This window comes from Emys orbicularis, chromosome 1 (assembly GCF_028017835.1).
Source record: "Emys orbicularis isolate rEmyOrb1 chromosome 1, rEmyOrb1.hap1, whole genome shotgun sequence".
In the NCBI taxonomy this organism is placed as follows: domain Eukaryota; kingdom Metazoa; phylum Chordata; order Testudines; family Emydidae; genus Emys; species Emys orbicularis.
The window spans coordinates 21,172,200-21,195,551 of record NC_088683.1 but is presented as its reverse complement, the minus strand read 5'-3'; the positions used below and the strand labels follow the sequence as shown (position 1 = coordinate 21,195,551).

General features: G+C 40.8%; 1 protein-coding gene across 1 annotated transcript in view; it reads left to right on the top strand.

Moving 5' to 3' along the window:
• Window positions 1-23,352, top strand: part of SEMA3A (semaphorin 3A) — a 423,962-nt gene that overhangs the window by 333,624 nt on the left and 66,986 nt on the right. Inside the window, exons 6-7 of the mRNA XM_065423447.1 lie at window positions 9,978-10,071; window positions 18,784-18,903. Of these exons, the coding sequence (XP_065279519.1) occupies window positions 9,978-10,071; window positions 18,784-18,903 (214 nt within the window). The remainder of the gene's footprint in view (window positions 1-9,977; window positions 10,072-18,783; window positions 18,904-23,352) is intronic.

Sequence of the window (23,352 nt, the reverse complement as noted above, 5' to 3'; positions counted from 1 at the left end):
TAATCAGTAACAACAGCAGGTAAAACATTTTTACACAGAAGTGTAATTTTTTTTTAATTATGTCCATGAAAGTATAATCCAATCCATCTGTGAGTAAAATCATCATCATCATACATAGTCTACTGAGGACTGCTGCACCAACCAGAGGGACCACGGTTGATGGCGTAACTCCAGCCATTGTGTAGTGAAGTTCCCACATCTGACTGAATCCTGTAAATCCACAAATGTATAAGGTGGCGCCGTAGGCAGAGCCAGGTAGGAAGAGGGTTTGCACCCCGTTGCACATCACTGGAGAGTTTGAGAACACAGTGTGCTGGGCTGTTTTTGTCCATCTTGGCGACATAGTCAATGAGCTTGCAATGCCACTTTTGAATATGAGTGATTGAAGGAAGGCCAGATCTCTGCAAAATTATGACACTTTGCATAAGGTCAAACCACTTTATGCTCATGATTTGGTGCTGACAGTGTATATAGAATTTCTCTAGTTGCTCCAAATCTTCTTGAAAAAAGGTCCAAGTTTCTGACTCCTGTAGCAATACAGGTGTACACAGGTTTGATAGATCCTGAACTTTGTTTTAGTGCAAAGACATTTTTGTGTCCATACTTTTTTTTTTTTTTTTACGTTTTTTCATAGGTTTTTGCGACTTCATGCAGGAAGCAGCAAGAGCTATTCAGTACCAGTGTGACAGTGCGCACTGGTTCACGGCTTTTGCTGTGTTTCGACACAACCTCATGTATGCAGCAGTGATGCTTTCTTGCCAATATTCTGTCAAGCTCTTGAATGGATTTTAGGAGATGCTGATCCACACATTAGAATCATGGTTGTCAAGAAGTGTTCACTAACCAAGACTAAGCCAATGCTGCTGCCTGGCTTGTGGAGAAGTCAGAGAATTTCAGCTGTGACCTCCAAGGTCTCCAAGACACCACCCACACTATGGGTTTGAATGTCTCATATAAGAAGACCAAGGTCCAGAACCTCAGAGCAAAGACACCGGATCCCACAGTACAGGTGAAGTCAAGTATCGTGGAGAGGGTTGATGAGTTCATTAACCTAGGCTACAAGGAGAGTTCAAATGGTCAGCAAACCAGATGGTCTTCGACCGATAAGTCTCACTGCCTCCTGCATGTGAGTACAATGATGCTTCCAATCTTTCCAGGCCTCATTCATAGGACATAGAAGTCAATGGAAAAACTGCCATTGACTTCTATGGGCTTTGGAGCAGATGTTTAGCCAATGCTACAAGCACAAATGTCAAACCCTGCAACTTGACTTCCCTGCTAGTACAAACACAGTTAGAGCCAGAAAGACAGCTGGGGTTTTATTTTTCAAACTTCAGTTGTAAATGTTAATTTTGACATCTGCAAGTAAAAACAAAGAAAGGGGAAAAGGTGTTTCATTCCCACACTGTACATCTCCTGGACCTCTGAATATGCAGTAAGGGGCCCGCTAACCTTGCCTCCCTTTTAACCTCCTGATTACATGTGAGCTCCAGCACTTCTTAGTAAGTTCTTCCCTGCACTAGAAGGGTCTTTCTCATTGACAAAGACATTTATAGACAATGTATTCCCAAAAATTTGTGTCTTACTCTTTATTGATTTCTTATCCATCTCCAAACTGTAAGTTAGCAAAGTTTCAGTGTAAAGAAAGGATAACACCAGAGTTCAGAAGGTTCCTCTTACAGGACAGTCACCTCATCCTGTTGACATGTTTACATCCGAGGTGACAGAATACTCAGCAGGATAACCTCACAGATGTTCCAGACAGACTTGAATAAATAAATAAAATGGCACAATTTGTTCCCTGCTGAATAGGATCAAACTAGTCACTGTACCCAACAGTAAGTTTATACTTAACAAATAAGGTATTTGTAAAACTAAGAGAAGAAGGACTTTGGAATGATCCCCTGACTTTTATATGGCATTTCAGATGGACCTTTGCAAGCAGCAAGTGGACTGTTCAGATACCCATGCTATTTGCATGCACAGAAGACCAAATTCTTCCTTCAGTTACATTTATGCAACTCCCTTGGCCTCTTGTCTAAATCTACTATTGTTCATGGACAACATATTATAAGAAGGATTTGTGGCTGAGGTGCTTAGTATTTGAAGTCTTAGAACTGTTCATTTGTAGCTCTGTGTGTGTGTGTGTGTGTGTAAATATATACACCTCTGTGTGTGTACACACACACACACATTTTAAGTGTAAATATATATTTCAGGGGTCAACAGCAAACCAGGGCTAAACAATTATAACTATGACAGTCTTGTGGTCTCTGCAGACACTCAAATTAAGCTTATGTTTCAATGTAAGATTTTAAAAACATATATAGTGCAGAATAACACAGATGCTGTTTTTTTCCTGTGTTCATTACCATTAGTTGTAATGATGACAAAAAGCAGAAGCATTATGTCATGGATGCAGGTTTGGGAGTGACGTGCCAATAAGTTAAAGCCTCATAAATTGGTGGTGAGGAAGAATAACTGTTTTAATTCATAGTCATTTAGAAGGGTAAATTTCAGATGTTGCAGAGACCCTGTCTTAATATGTAAACATGGCAAAGGGCTAGGTAAGAGATTCATCCAAAGCTCACTGGACTTGATGGAAATCTTTCTGTTGACTTCAATGGGCTTTGAGATCAGGCTCCAATGTAGAGCCAGACTGTGTCTGGCACCTGGATAGCTATGCAAGGAGAGGAAGGACACAAGGATCTTATCCCACTTTTGATGGTGTGGCACTTGGCACAGCAGCCAGCCATGACTGAAGTCCTTGCACTCTCCTGAGCACAAGGTTGGATCCTCTTTTGCCTAACTAGTGACCCTGGCTACCCCACAATGGGTAAAGTTAGGTATGGGGCAGTGAAGCCATGAGTCATCCCGCTCCATGCTGCCTTTATAGAAAAGTTCTGTAGAATTTGATAGGGATGACATCATTTGTGTTCTATACAGGTGTAACAGAGTTCAAGAATTACTCTAGAAACCCATAGACTTTAATAGAAAACAATCTCCGTGTTGAAGAACTTTTTAATAAAATAATTGGATGTAGCTATCATGCTTTGCCTAGCTGAAACAAGGGCTCGTAGGGCCCTGATCTAAAGCTCATGAAATGAGTGGGAGTGTTTCCACTTCTAAAATATGGCATCTTTACATATCAGAAAAGGGAATAATCTGGTTTGATACTGATCTGAGCCACTGATGCTGTGGATTGCTTTACATATAATATATATGTGTGAGTGTGTGTGTGTGTATTTATATAGATACAGATATGTAGAGAAAGTGCATTACATAGTTTTTCCAGCCTCAATGACCTTTTCTGTATGGGGTAGTCAAGAATAATGGAAATCCAGGTCAGATCCGGAACAGAAAAGTTGTCTTTTAATGTGAACTTCCTTTTTAAATAACATTGAATCAAGTACACTAAAATACATCTGTTTCTGTGTTCTTAACATTTTGATTTCAGTGAGAGAAAAAACAAACATTCTTTATATTTGTTATTGCAAAAAAATCCAACCTGTACTAGGAAACTGCATTGTTCTTAAAAATACTGCTGTGAGGGGTAATTGTAACTTGTGACAGAGAGAGGTTATAATTATGTCTACCATTACTTACGTCTCCATGCACACAATAGAATTAATCATTTCAAAGGTATTTTTCTCTTATGCAATATCAGTTTTAATGTGTTGAGGACCTAATTCTTCCATTATAAAGAAAGGTAAAACTAGACCTGGGTGGTTTCATATGACAAGTCACTGTAGGGAATGAAGACTGAAGATAAACTATCATTGCAAAATAGTCAGAGTTAAAATGGTGATAATATTCCACATGGTATCTTGCATTCCAGCCCTCTCAAACAGTCAACTCTCTCAATGGCCATTTGAGTGAAATAAATACTATTATCCCCATTTTGCAGATGATGACACTGAGACACAAAATGGTTAAGAGACTTGCCCAAGGTCACACAGGAAGTGAGTGGTAGAGCTGGGATTAAAATCCAGGAATCATGTTTCAGGGCCCAGTCTAACAGACGTTGAAGTCAATGGAAAGCCTTGCACTGACTTAAGCATAGATGGATCGAGCTCTATAATTGCCCAACTCTACACACAGTGCAGTTATATTAAAATGTACTCAAAGATAAAGCATTTTCTGCAAAGGTGAATTTCAATCTCCCCATACAAAGTCTGAGTAAACTAAGCAGGGGTTGTGGTGCATGGAATTCATCCCCAAAACAAAGATAGTCCACAAGGATTCAAATCCCACCCGGCCACAGGGGTGGTGCATCAGACTCATGGGATGGAACAGATATCACAATCCCTACTGGGATTTCCTGCTCATTAGAGTTATGATATTGTGAAATCAGTGGCCTCTCCTGCACCTCTACAGAGCCCTACCCTGGAACATACTTTGAGGGGAATTCTTTACAATGTGTCTTCTGGACCTTTTATCACCCACTTAGACCCTGATGCAGGAAAGCAGTCAAGCAGTTGATTTAATTGGGCCTCCCTTTTGTTGGTAGTTCAGAATTTTCTTCTTTATACCATGTAATTTAAAAATAGGAATGAAGCAGACAGGCTTAACATAATGGAAACATATGGCTAATGATTTTGGGTGCCTCAGTTTTAAAGTGTTCAGTTAGTCACACTGTAGAAGGGGCTGATTTCAGAGGGTGCTAAGAACTTTCTGAAAATCAGTGCCCTTCAAGGGATCTCAAGTTGAGACATGCAAAACCACCAGCCACATTTGAAAATCTTGGCCTTATGCCAACTCCACTTAATCCCTGTCTACATATTGCTATACAAATGTTTGATCACCATTTGTGTGTGTGTGTGTGTGTGTACACATGTGTCAAGGATACATTTAACACCCAAATCAGACGTGAAAATTCCCCAGAACAACTGCCGAATCTTACTCTCGCTAAACTGAACCCTGATTATTGAAGCCAATTTTACAAACGTTCCCCCAGGGCTACCATTTTCTTTCTCATCAGAAAGCCTCTTGCATATAACAACACCTTTGCTAATTTCATTTATTTACAATGGGACAAGACTGAGACGGGGCAAGATTTATTACTATGACATCACTGATGTTCAGTAATTCATAAAACACTGGGTCTAGGAGTTAACACTGCTGTTATTTCCTCTGATGCCTGACCTCACCACAGTCTAATAACATACAGGAAATCCAGAAGACAAAGGGGGAAAGCAGTGGTCTTGATTGCTAAAAATAACCATAGAAAACTAGCACAATCGTCTAATAAAGTATGGCCCCATAATTTATTTAACATAGTAGTGGAATCTGCTAAAGCAATTGGAATCCATTATTCCAGTTCTAAATTTATTATGGAAAATAAGGAGACTGGGGAGGGAATCACTTAAAGAACTGAGACTTTTAAATTGTATAGTTCAATTGTATGTATCGGTTTTAGGAGTGTGTTTCTTATTGCTTACATATGCTGTCTACTTAATAGCTCAGCTAGAACAGACAATCATTGTATAGCACTTATGTTTCCAGAGGTCATCCTGTTTGAGCCAGACAGTGATGTAGGTGATATATTACACTTGACACCCCAGAATGTTGCTATACAAAGGGATTCTAATTCTCAGTGTCCCTGAGAATTGTTCAATATTCTTGATGGTATCTAATGTCTGGTATGCCACTGAGATGGGATTTTTTGGTGTCTTTACTAATCAATCAAGGTTAACATGACATTCATGTTGTGCATTTTTTCTGATTACGCTACTTTTGCTAGGTCATCTTGTACAGAGAAAATAGTATAATGAAATTCTTTGGGGTTTCTATAGTCATTTCATTTATTTAAAACAAGTTCTTCTTCTTGTATTTAATACAGTCTAATACAGTCAGGATTTAGGCAGCGTTATAGAACAGCTAGAGTGAGGGAGGTTTGCATACTGACCCTACAACTATTCTCAGAAAGACACTCAAACCAGTCTGCCAACTAAAGCTTGTCAAATATTGCAAAAACAAATGTTCACAAACATTTATTCTTATTTCAAACAATTGTTCAGTTTGATCATGCTTGTATCCCTCTTTATTCACTTATGTTGCACAGAGATTTAGGGAGTGTCTGTTCTTCCTAAGAACATCAGTATTACCATGCAAACAAAGATATTTATGCGTGAACAAGAGTATTTGGTAATTGACATTGACAAACCGTTTTAACAGCTTTTTCATCCAATCAGGGAACAGAAGCATACTGTGTGACTTAGATGACCAATCACAAACCAGAAATAATGAATAGCAAATAAGTAAAGGCAACTGTTTGTGAACAGCCCATTTGAATTGCATGTATTTAATCATAATTTGCATTTTTATATATAAGCAACGTTCTTCTGCAGATCTTAAATCCTTTATAACTATTAAATCATTCAGACTCAAAACAACCCTGGGTACTAGAGGAGTGTTTTGAGGCTAACCAGGTGAATCTGAGCCACTGAGAAATTAAAGTCAAACTTTTCAAAATTGGGTCTCTAAAGTTCAGCTCTAAGTAAAGGTGGCCTGATTTTTAGAGGTCCTGAACAACCACAGTTCCCATTTAAATCAACAGGGCCTAAAAATTGGGGCCTGAATTATGATTGGGATTTTCAAAGGAGCCTAATGGAGTTAGTTGCCCAAATTCTACCAAAGCCTAAGAACCAGATTTTCAAAGCTATTTAGCCACTTAAAGATGCAGATAGGTGTCTAGTGGGATTTTCAAAAGTACCTAAGCAGGTTAGGCACCTAACACCTGTTTAAATTAATGGGAGTTACTAAGCTCTTACCTGCATTGTTAGAGACCTAAATAACTTTGAAAATTTGACCCTAAGGACCTAACTGTATGAACCCACTTTAGAAAAGTTTGGCCTAAGTGACATACTCAAAATCTGTGGCAAAACCAGGAATAGAAGCCCAGGGCCCAATCCTGACTCAGCTTAAGTCAATGGGAAAATATAAATACAACTAAGCTTTGCACCTTCTGTCTCTCAGGCTTTACCTCCAGGATTATCCTTCTTCCCTCTTTTACATTAGGGTTGACTTGAATTACATGGGAGCATCTATAGGAAACCAAACCTAAAGACTTTTATAATTCACATAGCGAATAAATGAAACTATTGTATATTCAGTATATTGGGGCCAGAATTTCATGTACACTAAGGATATGAAGGGGCCTTAAAGTGGGGATACATTACATTTCCCTCCATTTTTAGGTTTCTTTGCTCGGGCTGAGCATAGCTAAGGGAGCGGCCTTAGTGTAAATGAGAATCAGGTCCATAGGTCATTTTGTTACAATAACCTTTCTTTGAAATCTATCTGATTTTTATTTGCCCTTGTACAAAATTTCATCTTGCTACCAGCTTGCTTTTTCATGAATGCCAGTCTTTGATTATATAATAGACTTCAAACAATTTTGAAACAGTGAGGAGTTTGTGAGCCCACTATGTACTTCTTGCTATTTATGGATAGGGGATTTGCTGATTCACTAAGATGTGATGCTTTGCATTCAAATTATAAAGCCCAGAAGGTTTCCAAATTATATGTTCAAGCACTTTTCCAAGGGCAAATAGTTTGCATACTGTCTCGCTAAAAACTTCTCGCCTTTATTTATTATTTGAACTGAGTTTCCATTTTGGATCTATGTCCAGCACTCTTGAAAATGATCAAGTGCACATTTTTATAGAAACTTTAAGCACTACATTTTGCCCTCAGATTCATGCGTGGAGATCCCAATCTCCTACTGATGAGCTCCTCTGAGAGCAGAATTCGGACCTAAATGCCACAAAGTACAGAAACACATAACCAAATGCTTGTTTCTAATCAGATTCCTTCTTTATTGTTTCTTACTCTTATTTCTGGGTGTGTGCAAGATCTTCTTAATAATTTGCTCTGTTTACTGCTTGTTTGTATTCTAAGGGGTGAAGTTTTACTGTGACTTCTGCACTTAAATGTATTTGGGCAAGTTGCCCTACTTGTAATAGGTTATGCTTCCAGGGGAGCATGCTTCCAGAAGCCTTCAAACTAACCATGATATATTTATGGGTCACCTAACAATTATACATGTATTATTATTATTTCTTGCTGATAGACTTGGGAACTTAATTAACATATTTACATAGTATTTAAACTCAAATATTGAAACACTGTGGGATTTCTCTATTTTTCCTTTTATTTAGAAAGGGTTATTCCCCAAAAGCCAAGAGCTTTGAATGATATGAATATATCACAAGAGATATGAATATATCATGCGTATATTCTGTTGGCCAGATTTTCCACTCCGCTGTGCCTGTCATAAACCATTGTTAATGGAATCACAGTGTCATCAAACTGCTACAATGGAGTCTAAAATCAGGGCCTTCATCTATCGAATAATTCTCCACATCTGTTTCTTATTTGTCTCATAATGGCACACTGGATTACCTTGGGATGATATTAAAACTGTCATGACAGTAACTTGTAACATTATCAAGTATCCATTGGGGTACAGGTTGAGCAATTATCTTCATTAATGAAAGAATCCCAAGGAAATATATATTGATAATAACATTTTTATTAAAAATGGCTTATAGCATTAGTGCCATTTTCTGTTACTATTGTTCAGCACTAATAATGTCATCTGCTTATTCCTTTAATTTATTATGCAAGAACTAGATTTGGGGTGTGCAGCTAAAGTTCAGATCAAGTTTTCATTTTTTGTAAGTTAATATGCTACAATTAATGATTTGAGGGAGCAAAGTCAGGAAATAGAGTCAGAGTGGTGGAATGAAGATCATAGTTTGAAGACTAAACAAAAAAGGAGAGGTTGAAGGAGAAGAGAGAGATGCCATGATGCAGATCATAGAGGATCCTCAGGCACAGGGAGATAGCATAAGAGAAAGCATAGAGTCCTTACAGGAGGTGACTAGGTACATGACAAAGTATGAATGAAGGGAATGAGAAAAGGAAGATGAGAGAAAATATGGAGGCAGGTTGTTAAGATATTGGAAGAAAAATATCATGTGCCTTAGTTGCTTTAAACTACTAATATTGTGTTAGGCCTAAAATATGGGACTGTTTCTTTTTATGCATCTGTACAGCACCTAACACAATGGGACCCCTGACTATAATCCTGTGGGAGAGGAAGGGGAAAAAGAGGGTTACAGCAAACTGCATCTGTAACTATAGTCCATGGCATGTACAGATGAGACGGAAATCTGTCCCCACCATATATTCTGGCTTTACATGGGAGATGTGGATTTTACCCACATTGCAAAAACTAGAAACGTTGTGCTCAATTTGATTGGCAGATATGGCCCTGAGCCAATGAAAAATAAGTAGATGTACTGAAATCCCATGGTTTTGTATTTATTGGACCGGATTTGTTTAGAGTTGGCTGAGGTTTTATTTGATCTCGTTTATATCTCATCATGCTGTTCCCCCAGCTCATAGAACTAAAAAGTAATGCATTGAAAAGTACTGAAAGAAATGACTACTAATAATGTGAATGAACTGAGTCTGGGGATAAGGGAAATACCGGTCTTTAAAAGCCCAGTTAGCTGGAGCAGGATGCAACACTGCAATTTATGCCAAGATTTCTCCTTGGGAAATGTGGCTATCGTGATCAGTGAAACATGCTTCACCTTTTTTAATTCCAGATACAAAGTCCAAACACCAAGATCTTTACTCAGTCCTTACCCAGGCAAACTCCCACTGAAAGCAATGCAAAGTTATTACAAACATATGAGGATTAGACTAGAGCTCAGGAGTTGTCTGAATGATTTTTGACTGATGTTCAGCAATGTCATTCTAGTTGTAAGACAGACAGTCTGGGCCAGATTCTTAGCTGCTGCAGGCAGGTGTAGCTTCATTGACCTCCCGGGTGATATTCCAATTTGCCCCGGCTGAGGATCTGGCCCTCTGTAGCTATCTTGGATGCAACACTATATTGAATCAGACTCAATATTAGTGTCCTTTTGTCAGATAATTGTATTGTTTTTTCTTTTCCTCAACAGGACAACATTTTTAAACTGGAGGATTCACATTTTGAAAATGGACGAGGGAAAAGCCCCTATGACCCCAAATTGCTGACAGCTTCTCTTTTAATAGGTACGTGTGGCAGTGTAAAATGAATGAGACCTACTTTCTCCATAGAGAAATACAAATTTGCTACATTTTCCCTTTCACGCTATTTCTCAGTGGTTGTGAGTTTGTTGTTGTTGTTTTTGGGGTGAGAGTTCTATGTTAAAATAATTCCAGGTTGATTATTTGGCAGATGATTTATCCAAGTGTTTTGAAAATAAGGTGACTATATAAAAATGCCTCAAATATCAGCTGTTTTGCTTTGTTTCCCCATTAAGAGCTTGAGGTGGCAAGTGTTGCACACTCTTAATTTCAGCTGAAGTCAGTGGGAACAAGGGATACTCAGGAATTTCCACATACAAACCCCAAGAACCTGATTCTACAGCTGACTGTCTATGGGTGCTAGGGTGCAGGTCTAGAATCTGGGGTTGTGGGGTCCCTGGAGTGCTGATTCTCATTCATCAGCACCAAGGGAGATGGGTGACGTAGTCTCTCGCCAGGGCCGGCGCTTCCACTAGGCGACCCTAGGCGGTCGCCTAGGGCGGCAGGATTTAGGGGGTGGCATTTTGCCACCCTTGGCAGAAATTTGGCGGCGGGGGGTCCTTCCGCTCTGGATCTTCGGCGGCAATTCGGCGGCGGGTCCTTCACTCACTCTGGGACCCGCTGCCGAAGTGCCCTGAAGACGCGGAGCGGAAGGACCCCCGCCACCGAAGACCCCAGACTCCTCTGAATGCTCAGAGGAGGAGCGCTGCTGCCTAGGGCGGCAAAAACCATGGCGCCGTTCCTGCCTCTCGCTAAACCTGGAAGGTCAAACCCCAGAGGACATTCTCTCGGAGCATCCAAGGCCTGCAGCCATCTGATTGGCTTACTCCTTCTACTTGAGCCATCAATGAGCCAGCTGGGCTGTCTGAACAACTGTGCCGACCTTCTGCTGCTGCTGCCACATCAGACCCTGCTCTTGTTTGCCTCCTGCAATCCTGATCCAACTCTGTTCCTAGTTCCTGAGCTGCTCCTCACTCCTAGCTTCCACCTTGCTCCTGCTCTGTGCCTGATTCTTGCCTCTCTCTCTTGTTCCTACCATTTCACCTTGATCCTGACCATCGGCTATCAGTCCTGGCTCTGACCCTTGGCTCTGACTTCTGACTGACTCTGGCTCAACCCTCGGCTTGGCACTTGGTGTCTGAGCACAGCTCTGACTCTGGTTCAACCTTTGGCCTGAACCAGGCTCCAAACCTCAGCTTCAATTATTGTTCCTGACTCTGGCTCAGCCCTTGGCTCTGACACTTGGCAGTTGACTCCATCTCTGGCCCCTACTTCCATTCCCCGTCTTAACACCTGCTCTGCCCACTAGGACATACTGCCTATGTCCCAGTTCCTAACACACCCACAGAGCCTCACTGAGGTTACTGATGGCCCTATGAAGACACTGGGGTGAGAGTGGGGGTGTTTAAACACTTTCAGTTGCAGGATCAGGGTCGAAGGGCCTGAGTTTTAAAGGTGTTTAAGTGATTTCACTGATTTCAACTGGAGTTAGGTGCCTAAATACCTTTACAAAATCTGGCCTGAAGTTACTATTGCTTCACTGAGCCTGTTTAGATTTTCTGGCTGAGTTTTGCAAAGCAGGCTAGGAGATTTAAACACACATCCTTCATTGAATTAACTAGTATTAAATCAGGAGTCACTAAATTAATGGAAGATGTGTGTCAAAATCCCCTACACTGCACTGAAAATCTCAGCCTCCCTTTTTATTTTAATGTCTAATTTTTCCTTTTCCTTTTTCTTATCTTGTTCTTATAACAAAGCACAGGAGTGTTGTGTGAGAAGGAAATAAAAAGGCATTTTCCCCTTTTCCCCTTACCTGAACAGTTAAAACTTCATGGGTTTTGCTACAGTGGCTTTGTCCTTGATATATGACTTTATGGGGTCAAGATCAGTAGTTATAACTCAAGATCCAATGGTCTGCGTCAGCATCAAGGAGGCATCAATGGACTTTCAAAAGTTCACTGTTCTGTGTCCCCCCAAAACCCTCCAGAAGATAAAAACTAGTCCAGCGTGAGTTATATTCTCTATTACTTTTCAAACATTGGTAATTGTAGGTCTTTACCCAATAAACATTCATGCTCCATTTACACTGCATTTGCTCATAAAAGACAGAAAGAATACTTAGTCCAGAGGTAGCCCTAATGATCACAGGTGATGAGCTGCCCTGGGGCCACACAGTTTTGTAAACAAGAAAGAAGCACATACCTTGCTCCAACTTGCACCCTGTACTTACTCCAAATGAAAAGGAAAGAACCATGTGCCTAAAAGGCTGGTGTATAAATTAATGCCTGGAGCAACTTTAGTTTGTGATGGAGCTGCTCCCCTGGGATTGAGTTGACTATTTACTTTAATATTCAATAAAGAAAAGGGATGATGACAAGCCGGTATTACGTGATACACACGGTATGCAACCACACAAAGTCAAGAGTCTAACCTTTTGCATTCCTTTTTTTACCCGGTCCTGCACAAATATGATTATTTTATTTCCTTTGGCTTTGCTTTCAATGTTTGTAACAAATCTTTGCCTTTGTCAGGTTAGTCACATTTTTGCTGCCTCAGTATTTTTTTCCTCTGTCTTAAATATATATTTCCTCACTATAGATCATTATCCTGAGCACCTTATTTGGTTTTGACTCAGGCTTCAAGTAGTGTGCTTACTTGTACTCTTGAAAATCAGGCAGATTGATTTTTTTTTCTTTTTTAAACCACAGGAGAATTTTTGCCTCTCTAAGACTTCTGATTGGTTTCCTTATTGCCACACTGTGTTATGGACTACATTATCATGCTACATTTTACTAAAAAAGTTCCCTAAGTACTTTACGAAGTGGGGGCCAGATTCACTCACTGGTTTCCAATGGCTTATTCTGCCAGTGGCCCTCCGGCAGAAAGTTGGTCTGGTGGGAAGCACAGCCCCCACTGTACCTATGTGGCCTTTGAAGCAGCAGATACAGCATTCCAAGTGGGTGGGTTTGACCCAGAAGAGGGTGGAGCCAGGCTCGCTGGGAGATGAGCTGATTGAGCCACAACTGCTTTCCCATAGTACTGTGGTCCCAAAACTTTTTCTGTCGCACTCCCCCTTACCCGTAATGGAACCTGTCCATGCCCCGCAGGAAATGCAGTCGGGAGCCGAGGCCAGGAGCAGAGCTGTGGTCAGGGCCAGGAGTCGGGGCCCGGGGTGGGGCAGCAGCCGGGGCTCGAGGCTGGGGCCAGATCTGCAACTGTGGCTGGGGGCAGAGCAGGGCTGGGTGACACTCATTCCCCAGCCCCCATGCGGGGCTGGTCCGGGCCCTGCCACACACACCTGCACGTTCCTCTGTGCTTCCCTAGGGGAGTGCGCCTTGCAGTTTGGGGACCACTGCCATAGTAAAGCCCTTTGGAAGGAGACAGCTGTACTTTCTCCTGCCTTTTCCTATAAGTGAATATTTCCTTTGCTGCAGCTGCCTTCTTCAAGGCCAGGGATTGCAATTTGCACCCACATATACTCACAGGGTTTTTTCTGTGGATATTTAAAATGATCACTCAACCGTCACTAAAAGGCAGCCACCTCTGAGGGGTAACATAGCTTCTATACTACCAGCAACCCTAAACAGTGACTTTTTTAAAGAGTGAAGGCAAAGAATAAATTCTTGACTCAGAAACAACAAGGCAAATTTTAGGTGAGTAGAATGTGATTGCCCAAGTTGGAATTTCAGCAGGACACCAAGATTAATATGCAAAAAGTGCCCTATGATATTTAATAGCCATTAGTATTCAGGGTTTTCCATTTTTGTCTCATCTGAAAGAAACACTTATGTGCATAAAAGGGTTTCCTGATAAAATTCAATCGTGCTTTAAAGAAACATTTCATCATTATTAAATTGTTCCGGTATATTTTCAAAATATGTTTCTCACTCCATCCACTTGCAAACATTATTCATTATTTTTTAATGTTCGTTAAAGGTATCTATTGCTACTCTGCTCTGAGTAGATGCCAGTTTTGAACATGCCCTCAAGAATCCAAGCCATTCTTTAGCCATCATTCCTTATCTATATGTTGCTAACTAAACAAGCGGCATGTGAGCATGTTAATACATGAAAGTGTTCGGAGTATCTACTCCCAAGGCACTGCTTTCATCTATTACAGGATAGGAGGAAAAGGGAAAGGTAGGGTGTGTTTCAACTATGAAAGTCGCAAGAGCAGGTTAGACAAACACCTGTCAGGGATGGTCTAGATAATACTTAGTCCTGCCTTGAGTGCAGGGGACTGAACTAGATGACCTCTCGAAGTCCCTTCCAGTCCTACTATTCTACGATTCTAAGAGAAGATTGTTAACTAACGAATTAGTCTGAGACACTTAGGCTTTAGGGATTTTCAAAGAAGTGTCAAGGAGTTAGACAGTCCAGTTGCACTGACTACCAATAGTATTGGAATCATTAAGTTCCTCTGAAAATCCCATCTGGGATTTTCAAAAATCTCTTCATATTTGTCTTAACTGCTCCCATTGAAGTCAATGGAAGTTTTGCCATTGAATTCAGTGGGAACAGAGTCAAGACATTGTTGAGTGTCCTAGTGTCATAGGGTGTCTCCGATGTTACCCGGTGTGCTGCACTGTCCAACCTATTCCTGGTACCTAACAGTCATAAAGATGTCCAAGCTGTTTTCCTTTCACCACTGGTATCTTTTATTTCTCCACATTTTTACACACAGAACATAACACAGACATCTTATAGCAGGTGTTTGCCACACAGCCTCCCTCATCAGCACACCTCCCCCGCTGAGCCCCACTTTACTTCCTGTTTCTTCTACTTGTATCCTCCCAATTACATCATTAGTCCAGTAATTACCACCCAGGTGCTCATAATCCCCCAACAAAAACTATTTAATTGCTCACCGCTGAGCCTTCAGCCTTCTTCATGCTGCAGCAACATCAGTGATCAGGGTGCTGCTGCTAATACTCTGTCATACCCAGCCTTAATAGGGAGTCCTCTGTCCACTTGGTACCAGATTTCATTAGGGAATTCTTTCCAACCTGTTGCAGTAACCTGCCCATTCCAGCATTAGTTTTATCTTCATCCTTGGACAGCTAAAATTGATCATGACCTTAAAACAAGAACCTCAAACTTCACTAATGTCCAAGAACTAAGCAACTCTTTTATAGTTAAGAGCTGAAGACAAAAAAGTACAAAAGTTACATGAACATTGTTTAATTTCAGGCATCTTGGTATCTAAGAAAATCTGGAAATTGTTCTTAAAGTTCAATGGATCAGGAAAAACTGTTCTGTTCAAAAGATTTACAATGAGAAACAGAGTGGTTGTGCACTGTAATGGTCACCTCTGTATTTGGAAAGTTAATATACAATATATCTGTTTGTGTATGTGTGTCAACACCAGTCCTTTTGGCCAAAGAGATTTGTTTTCACAACACCTAGCTCCTTACACAGCTCTCTGCATGCTGATGAAAGAAAATGACGTATTTGCTCGGTATAGGGAGCGGTATCCATTTCTTTATGCTGTCTGGACATAAATGAAAACTGACAATTTGGGTTTTTTCAGCTTCAGAAATTATTGTAATTTTTTTGAACTTTAAATTCCAATATTTTTTAAAGCTGCTAGTGAAAATACTATCAATTTAGGCATTAATCGGAGGTCAGGGGGCTTAGCAATGGCATGAGAAACCCTTTTAAATTTATAGTAGCCATGGGTCATTCACACGAGGTTCCAAAGTGTAGGGCTGCATAAACACCCAATGCTTATACATAGAGAATGGGCAAAATTTTGATCTAGATTTCAAACTCAAGTTCTGGGAAATCATTTTGGGTTATCCTGAATCCGAAAAATTGCACACAAAGAGGCTCACCCCTCTTGTGAGATTCTTGGTACTTCTTGCTCCTGGTTGAACTGGAAATAGAGTAAGAACACCCCTTCCTGCCGTACTGTGCATCTAATCCTAACTGGAACAAGGAGACACAGAGATGTACAAAAAATTAGAAATGATTTTTAAAACACAATGGGCTCAGTCCTGCAATTCTTACCCATGAAAGCCCAATCTCTCACCCTTACCCACGATAAGGGCCTCATCTAATTCCATTGACTTCAAAGGGCACTGGATTGAACCCTGTCGGAACTCTTGCATATCTCAGTGAATCAGTTCAAGTTGTAGGCCAAGAGTCAAATAGTTCTTTTCTTGAAACATACTTACCCATCCCTACTTAGAGGTAGCTGTAATAGAAAGAAAAAACTTGCCTTTTGACCTCCAAAAGCTAAGTTCTAGCCCAGTTCAGAACTCGATGTAAAATGTATCCTTCAGCTTCTTGTTGGTGAGATTCCCACCCCACCTATGACTGCTGGCAAAGACAATCTCCATCAGATCATATCAGAGCACAATAATGTTAAATTGTCATGTGATGAGCTGGCACAAACCAGGAAGCCATGTTGCATTCCTGAGGTGACTGCACCTCAACAGTTTTACAGTTCTTCATGTGTTGAATGAGATCCTCAAGTGCCAAGGGACCCAAAAATGCAAAATATAACAAAAATCTTAATAAGTTGTTGAACTATTTGCTTAATTGTAATAGTCTATTATTAAATTTGGAATCCTTTTTTTTCCTTGAGTGACTTTCCCATCTGTTGACAACTCAGAAATAAAAAACTGGTTTTGTTGATTTATATTGATTTATCCTGACTTGCTTGGGAGTGGATGAAAAGAAAATGAGGATAAGGTTAAGGAAAGGTTAAGAGGAGCATCAAAGTCATTTTTCACAAGCCAAAAGGGTTGTTGTTCTTTAAAATCTCAGCTGCATATGCTGTACATAATACGGACTATAATTAAGTGATTGTCTCCTGTTTGGAAAAAAAAGTAGAAAATGAAACAGAAGAATGAGAAATTGTTAATTAATGATATGCTGTTCTGTTTCACTTCTGATTACACCTCCTGCTGGGCACGACTGGTCTATTTGCTTATAATCTCTGCTGTGAATTCATTCAATTCCACGCCTTACTACTATCATGTTTTCACCCTTCCTGACTTTCATGAATACCATATGGTAAACAGTCATTGTAGCATCAATTGATAATTTTATGCTGTCAGTGTTTCAGGGGAAAGACGCTAATGTTATCCAACAGGCATGTTTGGACATGGCTGTCCCACCATGGAAATATCTAAAATTGGCATGAGAATCATACGCTTGTTTCCAAAAGGGTGTTTGAAAATCAGACTATGGTGGGATTCAGCCTGACCAGAAAAATCAATCACTTGAGCTTTAAAAAACTGTTGCTTCATCCTCAGATTTATCCTTCTGTCTAATGACGCTTTTAAGATGGGCAGCTAAAATATTGGTTGAGAGGAATGACATACTTTTATTTTAATTTCCAAGGGAAACTCTGGACTGGATCTGCTTATATATGCACTATAAAGGCCCAATCCTGCAAAGTGTACTCTCAGCTTTCTAAATCCAGAGTAAATCCATGGAATACCTCTGCATTTACTTCTAACAAAACTGGCACCATCATTTGGCTGTATATCTGGCACCTTGAAACTGCTTGTGGATAAAATTCTAATTGTGTATCTAATTCTTTTTCTTGGAATTCATCTCTTCACCAAGTGGTCTAGGACTACTGTGAACAGTGGCACAATGCAAGGATCTATTGTGAGATTTGAGCTTCGCCTTTTGAATTGGGACCACATCATTCTTTGTCCCTGGTAACCCTTCTGGTTGGATCAGCAGTGGCATTTCTGGGTCTATGTTATTATGTGAGTTTGATTTCAGACTTGACCACCTGTGTACTGCGTATGGGCTGGATGCCACAGAAAGGTTTATCCTCCTTCCCTACTACCTATGCTGAGAGAAATGTGTGCCACTGAGTGACAGTCTTGCAAGCAGAAAGTTCACAGAAAGGAAAAAAAAAATGTTCTATTTCCCAAGCAGGGGAGGATGCTCATGAAAGTGCTTCCAAAGAATTCATAATTAAAATCCGATATGAGAAAGCAGTTCACATGTAAACAATTCAAGGAAAGAATTCAGCAACTTTCTGAACTGGGAACCAATGGGCCTGATTCTCCATAGCTTGACACCTTGTGTAACCATTTGCAGCGGTGCAAAGTGAGATGTAAATCACTGCCATTCTTACTTGAGAATCGGGGTCTAATATCTTCAAGTGGCTGCTTTAGCAGGTACCGAAAAGACAACCACAGACATGTATCAGAAAGATGTCACGCTTAACACTAGGATATAACACCTGGAACTATATGCAGACATCTTCAACAGGAGGAATAAAGTTTCGCTATGATATCATTGATGTGGCTTGGTCCCTATATTCCATCAATATAACATAAAAGCAAGGTTGCCAACTCTTGCTATTTTATCACAAGTATTGCAATATTTGGTACTTTTCTTAAATGTCCCAGCTCCTAGAGGCAAGTGATTATGTGAGAAACTCAGCTTTAATTAAAAAAAAAAAACTACTAAATTTCTAGCCCTCATGGTTGCAGAGAAAATCCTGAAAATACGACCCCAGTGCATCCCAAAGGCTCAGAAACCAGAGGGCAAATAAAGAGTACCACCACCAATTACATTTTAAAACCTCACAACTTTTAAGCCAGTCTCCTGATTTTTGGAGCCTACTCATGATCACTGAATGATTTGGGAATAGTGTAACAGGTAGCAATATGTGTTCACATCTCGACAGAATGTTTACAGTTATCTCATATCATTCCACAGATGGAGAATTGTACTCTGGGACAGCAGCAGACTTCATGGGTAGAGATTTTGCCATTTTCCGAACTCTGGGGCACCATCATCCGATCAGGACAGAGCAGCATGATTCCCGTTGGCTGAATGGTATGAGAGACGTACATTTTTTCCAGTGTTATATTCATGTAGCTCTTAAAGTCTAGCATACCGCAAACAGTTCCTTTCCAGTAACACCCATGACATGTTTACCTCTCCTTGATATGGAGCAGAATTTTGTCTTAAACCAGTTAAACTAATCAAGAGTGATTTATAAAGGAGCGCTTTTTGGTTTTTAATTATATTGAGATTTGTGGAGTGTGATTAAATTTAAACCATATCCAGAGGCAGCAGCTAAAGCAGTATCATGTGGCAGGAGCAGACTGCTGTACATATATGTTAAACAGGACTTCTAGGCCTGAGTAAGTACCAGCAGGGAAGTCTGAGCACAAATGCTAGAGAGAATGTTGACTGGAGTTGCACCCTCTACAGGCCAGTTCATAATGCAACCGGGTCATCTCTGAGGTGCAGTTCTGACATTGGTCCTCCAGACTCCCCAGGAGGAGAAAGAGGAGAAGGAAAATTAGATAACAGGAGCCCTCAAACATGCCATAGCTCCCAATATGTTGGAGTGTCAAAGGAGCCCTGGGTGCCCTCCATCACTGGAATCTTTGCTATTTTCACACGGGAGAGTAACTTCAATTACAATGTGCAGTTCATCAGTTAGACTCAGAAGTGCTCATTTGCCAGTACAAAAACCACAACTACAGGTGTTATCAAAGAATTTGCACATGCAAATAAAGGCCTATCCAATTCCAAGTGAAGTCAGTTTCTACTAACTCCAGTGGGATTTGGATAGGTGCACAAATGTATGTTTATTTTTGTCCATTATCATATTCATGCATTCACAGATTTAAAAAGCTAACTGGTTCCAATAGCTTGTTTAAAGTAATTTAAGACACTCTAGACAACCTCATATTGATATTTAAAAGACTTAGGGCTAAATTTTGTAAAGGGCCGACAGCCTCTCTTTCTGTAGATACAATTTGTATTTGCATTCCTATTTCTGAACCCCAAAAATGTGTTCAAATGTTTGCACCTACCGTGAGGGTCAGGTAACCATATTTGCATCTACAATTCAGTGCAGGTGCAAAAATACAGATGCAAATTTTTCAAGTGCAAAAGGGAAGGTATCTTTTGAAACATGACCTTTAATGGACAAGCATATTAGCTATTGCCAAGATTTCCTGGTATCACGTTAGTATTATTTTGTTTAAACTGCAATATCTCTTGGGAAGGGATTTACTTTTTATTAGATGCATGGATGGTGCCTAACACAATGGATCCCTAATTGAGATCTCGAGATGTTAATGTAATACAGATAACATGTATATAATAATAATAATGATAAACACATTGGATCTGATTCTGCTCCCATTGAAATCAATGGCAAACCTCCCATGGGCGACAGAGAGAACAGGTTTGCATCAACTGGGTATTGCTTTTGCAGGCAGTTGTCGCCTGATAGTCCAGAAATATTGCTCATTGATTTCTTATTGTTCTGATGATAGACAGGGTATCTGGACTTCAGGGAACATTGAAGTGGAAGTGAGAGTTTGTCACTGATCTGTATAGATAGATTCTGCCAGGAGAGTATCTTGCTGTGGGGTAGATTAATACTAAGAATAGCACAGGACCCATGTCCATTGTGATGGCCTTGGTGAAATAAAGCCCAGTCATGCAAGTAAAAGCTGCTTTTGTGCAGTAGATTCACACAATGACAGCTGAGTCAGGAGGATTTATGCAGTGGGAAAGCACAGCCATTGTCCGCATCCCCTGCACTTCATCGCTGAAAATGTGTCATTCCTTTGTGGATTCAGTTATCAGTCTCTCCGTGCTGAATGTGAAAACTGCTTTTCCCAAATTAGCACTGAGTTAACATCTGAGAGGGTGCGGAAACCAGAACTGCTTCGTTCTGAAGATGGAGAGAAGTATAAGAGTGCACACAAAGAGCTTGCAAACCCTGACCCCTCTCAAATGAAATATTCTTGAACTAACACAAAACTGGAGACAATTTCAACCTTGTACAGAATATACATGAGTTTGGGATTTAATTGCAGTCCTTAAACTGCATTCCTGCATGGCAAAGTCCTGTTGAATTTACTAAAGTGAGAAATTGTTCTCAAAAACCTATATAAGGGATTAGAGATTGATCCTGTGTGATTTACTAGAGTTAGAACCCTGCGAAAGGTTGGTTTGAGAATTCTATTAGAGAATTATTACTCCCTATTAAAGGCTACAGGACTTTTTCCAGTACATTCTCATTAATGAGGTCCTGTCTGCACTTCTGCTGAATTCTCTGTGACCAATAGAGAAGTCCAAAAATAATCATCTAGGGCTGAAACTATACAGACATACAGCTCCTTTGTTTCTTCTTTTTCTATTTGCCTTTTTTATGTGTAATTACAAAATAAATTTCTGGGTTTCAGATTTTTTTTAAAAGAATACATTTCTAATGAAATATGCCAGAGTTGAAGGATGAGATGTGCTCTATATACACAGAGCTCTGTATACACTAGAAGTGAAAGCTTTCCCGTTCCTTCCCATCACCCTCTGCTGAGACTTCCAATAAGGGAATATCAGCCAAGTTCCAGTTTCTTATGTTGTGGGCAGCTCTATTGGAGTTATCCCAAAACCACTAAAAAGATGTGTTCAGTGATAATGGTTTTGTCATTACACACATGGCCCTGATTCTAACTGCTAAACTACAACTGAAAGGCTCCCTATCTCTTGGGCCAACCAGTCACTTGCAGTGGTTTGGGAACATCTGAAATTAGTGACAGAAAGGTGGTATTTTGAGCATGCATAGGTTAGAGGGTGTGATCCGGGCTCCATCTCCTATGTCCTGCTTCCTCAGTACAAAGGGGACGGAGGGATGTCCTAGCTGTGGATTTCCCTCATAAGCGCCAACTCCATGGGTGCTTCAGGGCTGGAGCACGGATGGAAAAAAATTAGTAGGTGCTTAACACCCCCTGGCAGCCAGCTCTCCCCCTCCCGGCCCCCCCCCAGCGACTCCCACCCGCAGGCAGCCCCGCCACTCAACTCCTCCCTCTCCCTTCCAGCGCAACCCACCCGCTGTGATCAGCTGTTCCGCGGTGGGCAGGAGGCGCTAGTGGAGAGGAGCAGGGACGGGGCACACTTGGGGGAGGGGGCAGAACTGGGAGGGAAGAAGTAGGGTGGGGGTTGGGGGTTGGGGGAAGGGGTGGAGTGGGGGCAGGGCCTGGGGCTGAGTGGGGGTTGAGCACTGCCGGGCAAAGGAGAAAGCCAGTGCCTGCGATTTCCCTGATGTAGTGGGAATTCTTGGGGGATCTAAAGACAGCATATGCAGTTCTATATCACCCACTCCCATCCCCTGGCGTAGGGGAATTCCTGGATGGGTTGAAGGCATGGATGGAAGTGGAGGCGAGGAGGGGGAGAGAGAGGAGGGGGGAAGTTGCAGTGCAGTGTGCTGAAGCAAATGCTAAGCAACACAGAAATGCAGTAAAGCCTCTGTTTGGGCGGAGGATTAGGGGAGTGGAAAGATGGCTTAGAGCCAATTTTCCCCGCACCCTCCCTGGTTCTGACCTGAGCACAGGGGCTCCAGCCTGACATCTTTAAAGTTAAAAAAATCAGATTTGAAAAATGAATAGTCCGTAAATGTTTATTTTAAGAGAAAATATTCAGAGTTGGGCTTCAGACAGTTTGAAAGGAAATTAAACCACAAAAGGGACATTAAAGGAGCATTATGCATCTGTTTTTCACCCACGAAAGCAAGGCAATGCAAGCTCAAAACACCCTCCTGCTAACAGTTTGAGTTAATGTCAGACTGGATTTCCAGTCTTAACTTGGAATTTCCTTGCTTTCTGTGGCTTTAAACCAGCCCCATGATGTGATTTTAGAATCCTTTCTGTGGTTTAATATTTAAAGTGGGATAGTAGTTGTGCATAGTCCCCTGGAGACATTGTCCTTGATAATCTTTACTTTACGGTTACATAAACAGCTGAGTATTATAGAAGCTGAGCGAGGGTTCAATAAAAAAGAAAATGCCCTCTTAAATTTCACAGGCTCTAAGACAGGAAACATGGAGTTGATCCTCTTATGACATTTGTGCAGTGCTTTATAGCCATCATTGTACACAGTTTCCCTTTATGACAGATTACAAGATGCGTCAGTGCTGGCGATGTGCAAATATCTTTGCATATTAGCATATCTCACTGTGTAGTGTGGTGTATGGAATCAGAAAGACAAGATTCTAAATATTTTCAGGTATTTTCTTTTCTAAAAAGGTCATATGAAATGTGTGAAGACATTTAGAAGTGAACTATTGTTCCTTTCCAACTTCCGCTGAGGCTTGAATGTGCTGATTTTCTACTGTATTTGACTCTATGAGTCTTCTTTGGTTAGCCACATTAATTCCTCTCTCTCTCCACATATGCAGCATTTCTCCATACCACTCCCACTTCTGCATACCTCCCTTACCCTGAATGTTCTTAAATACCTTCCCTACCTCCCACTTTCATG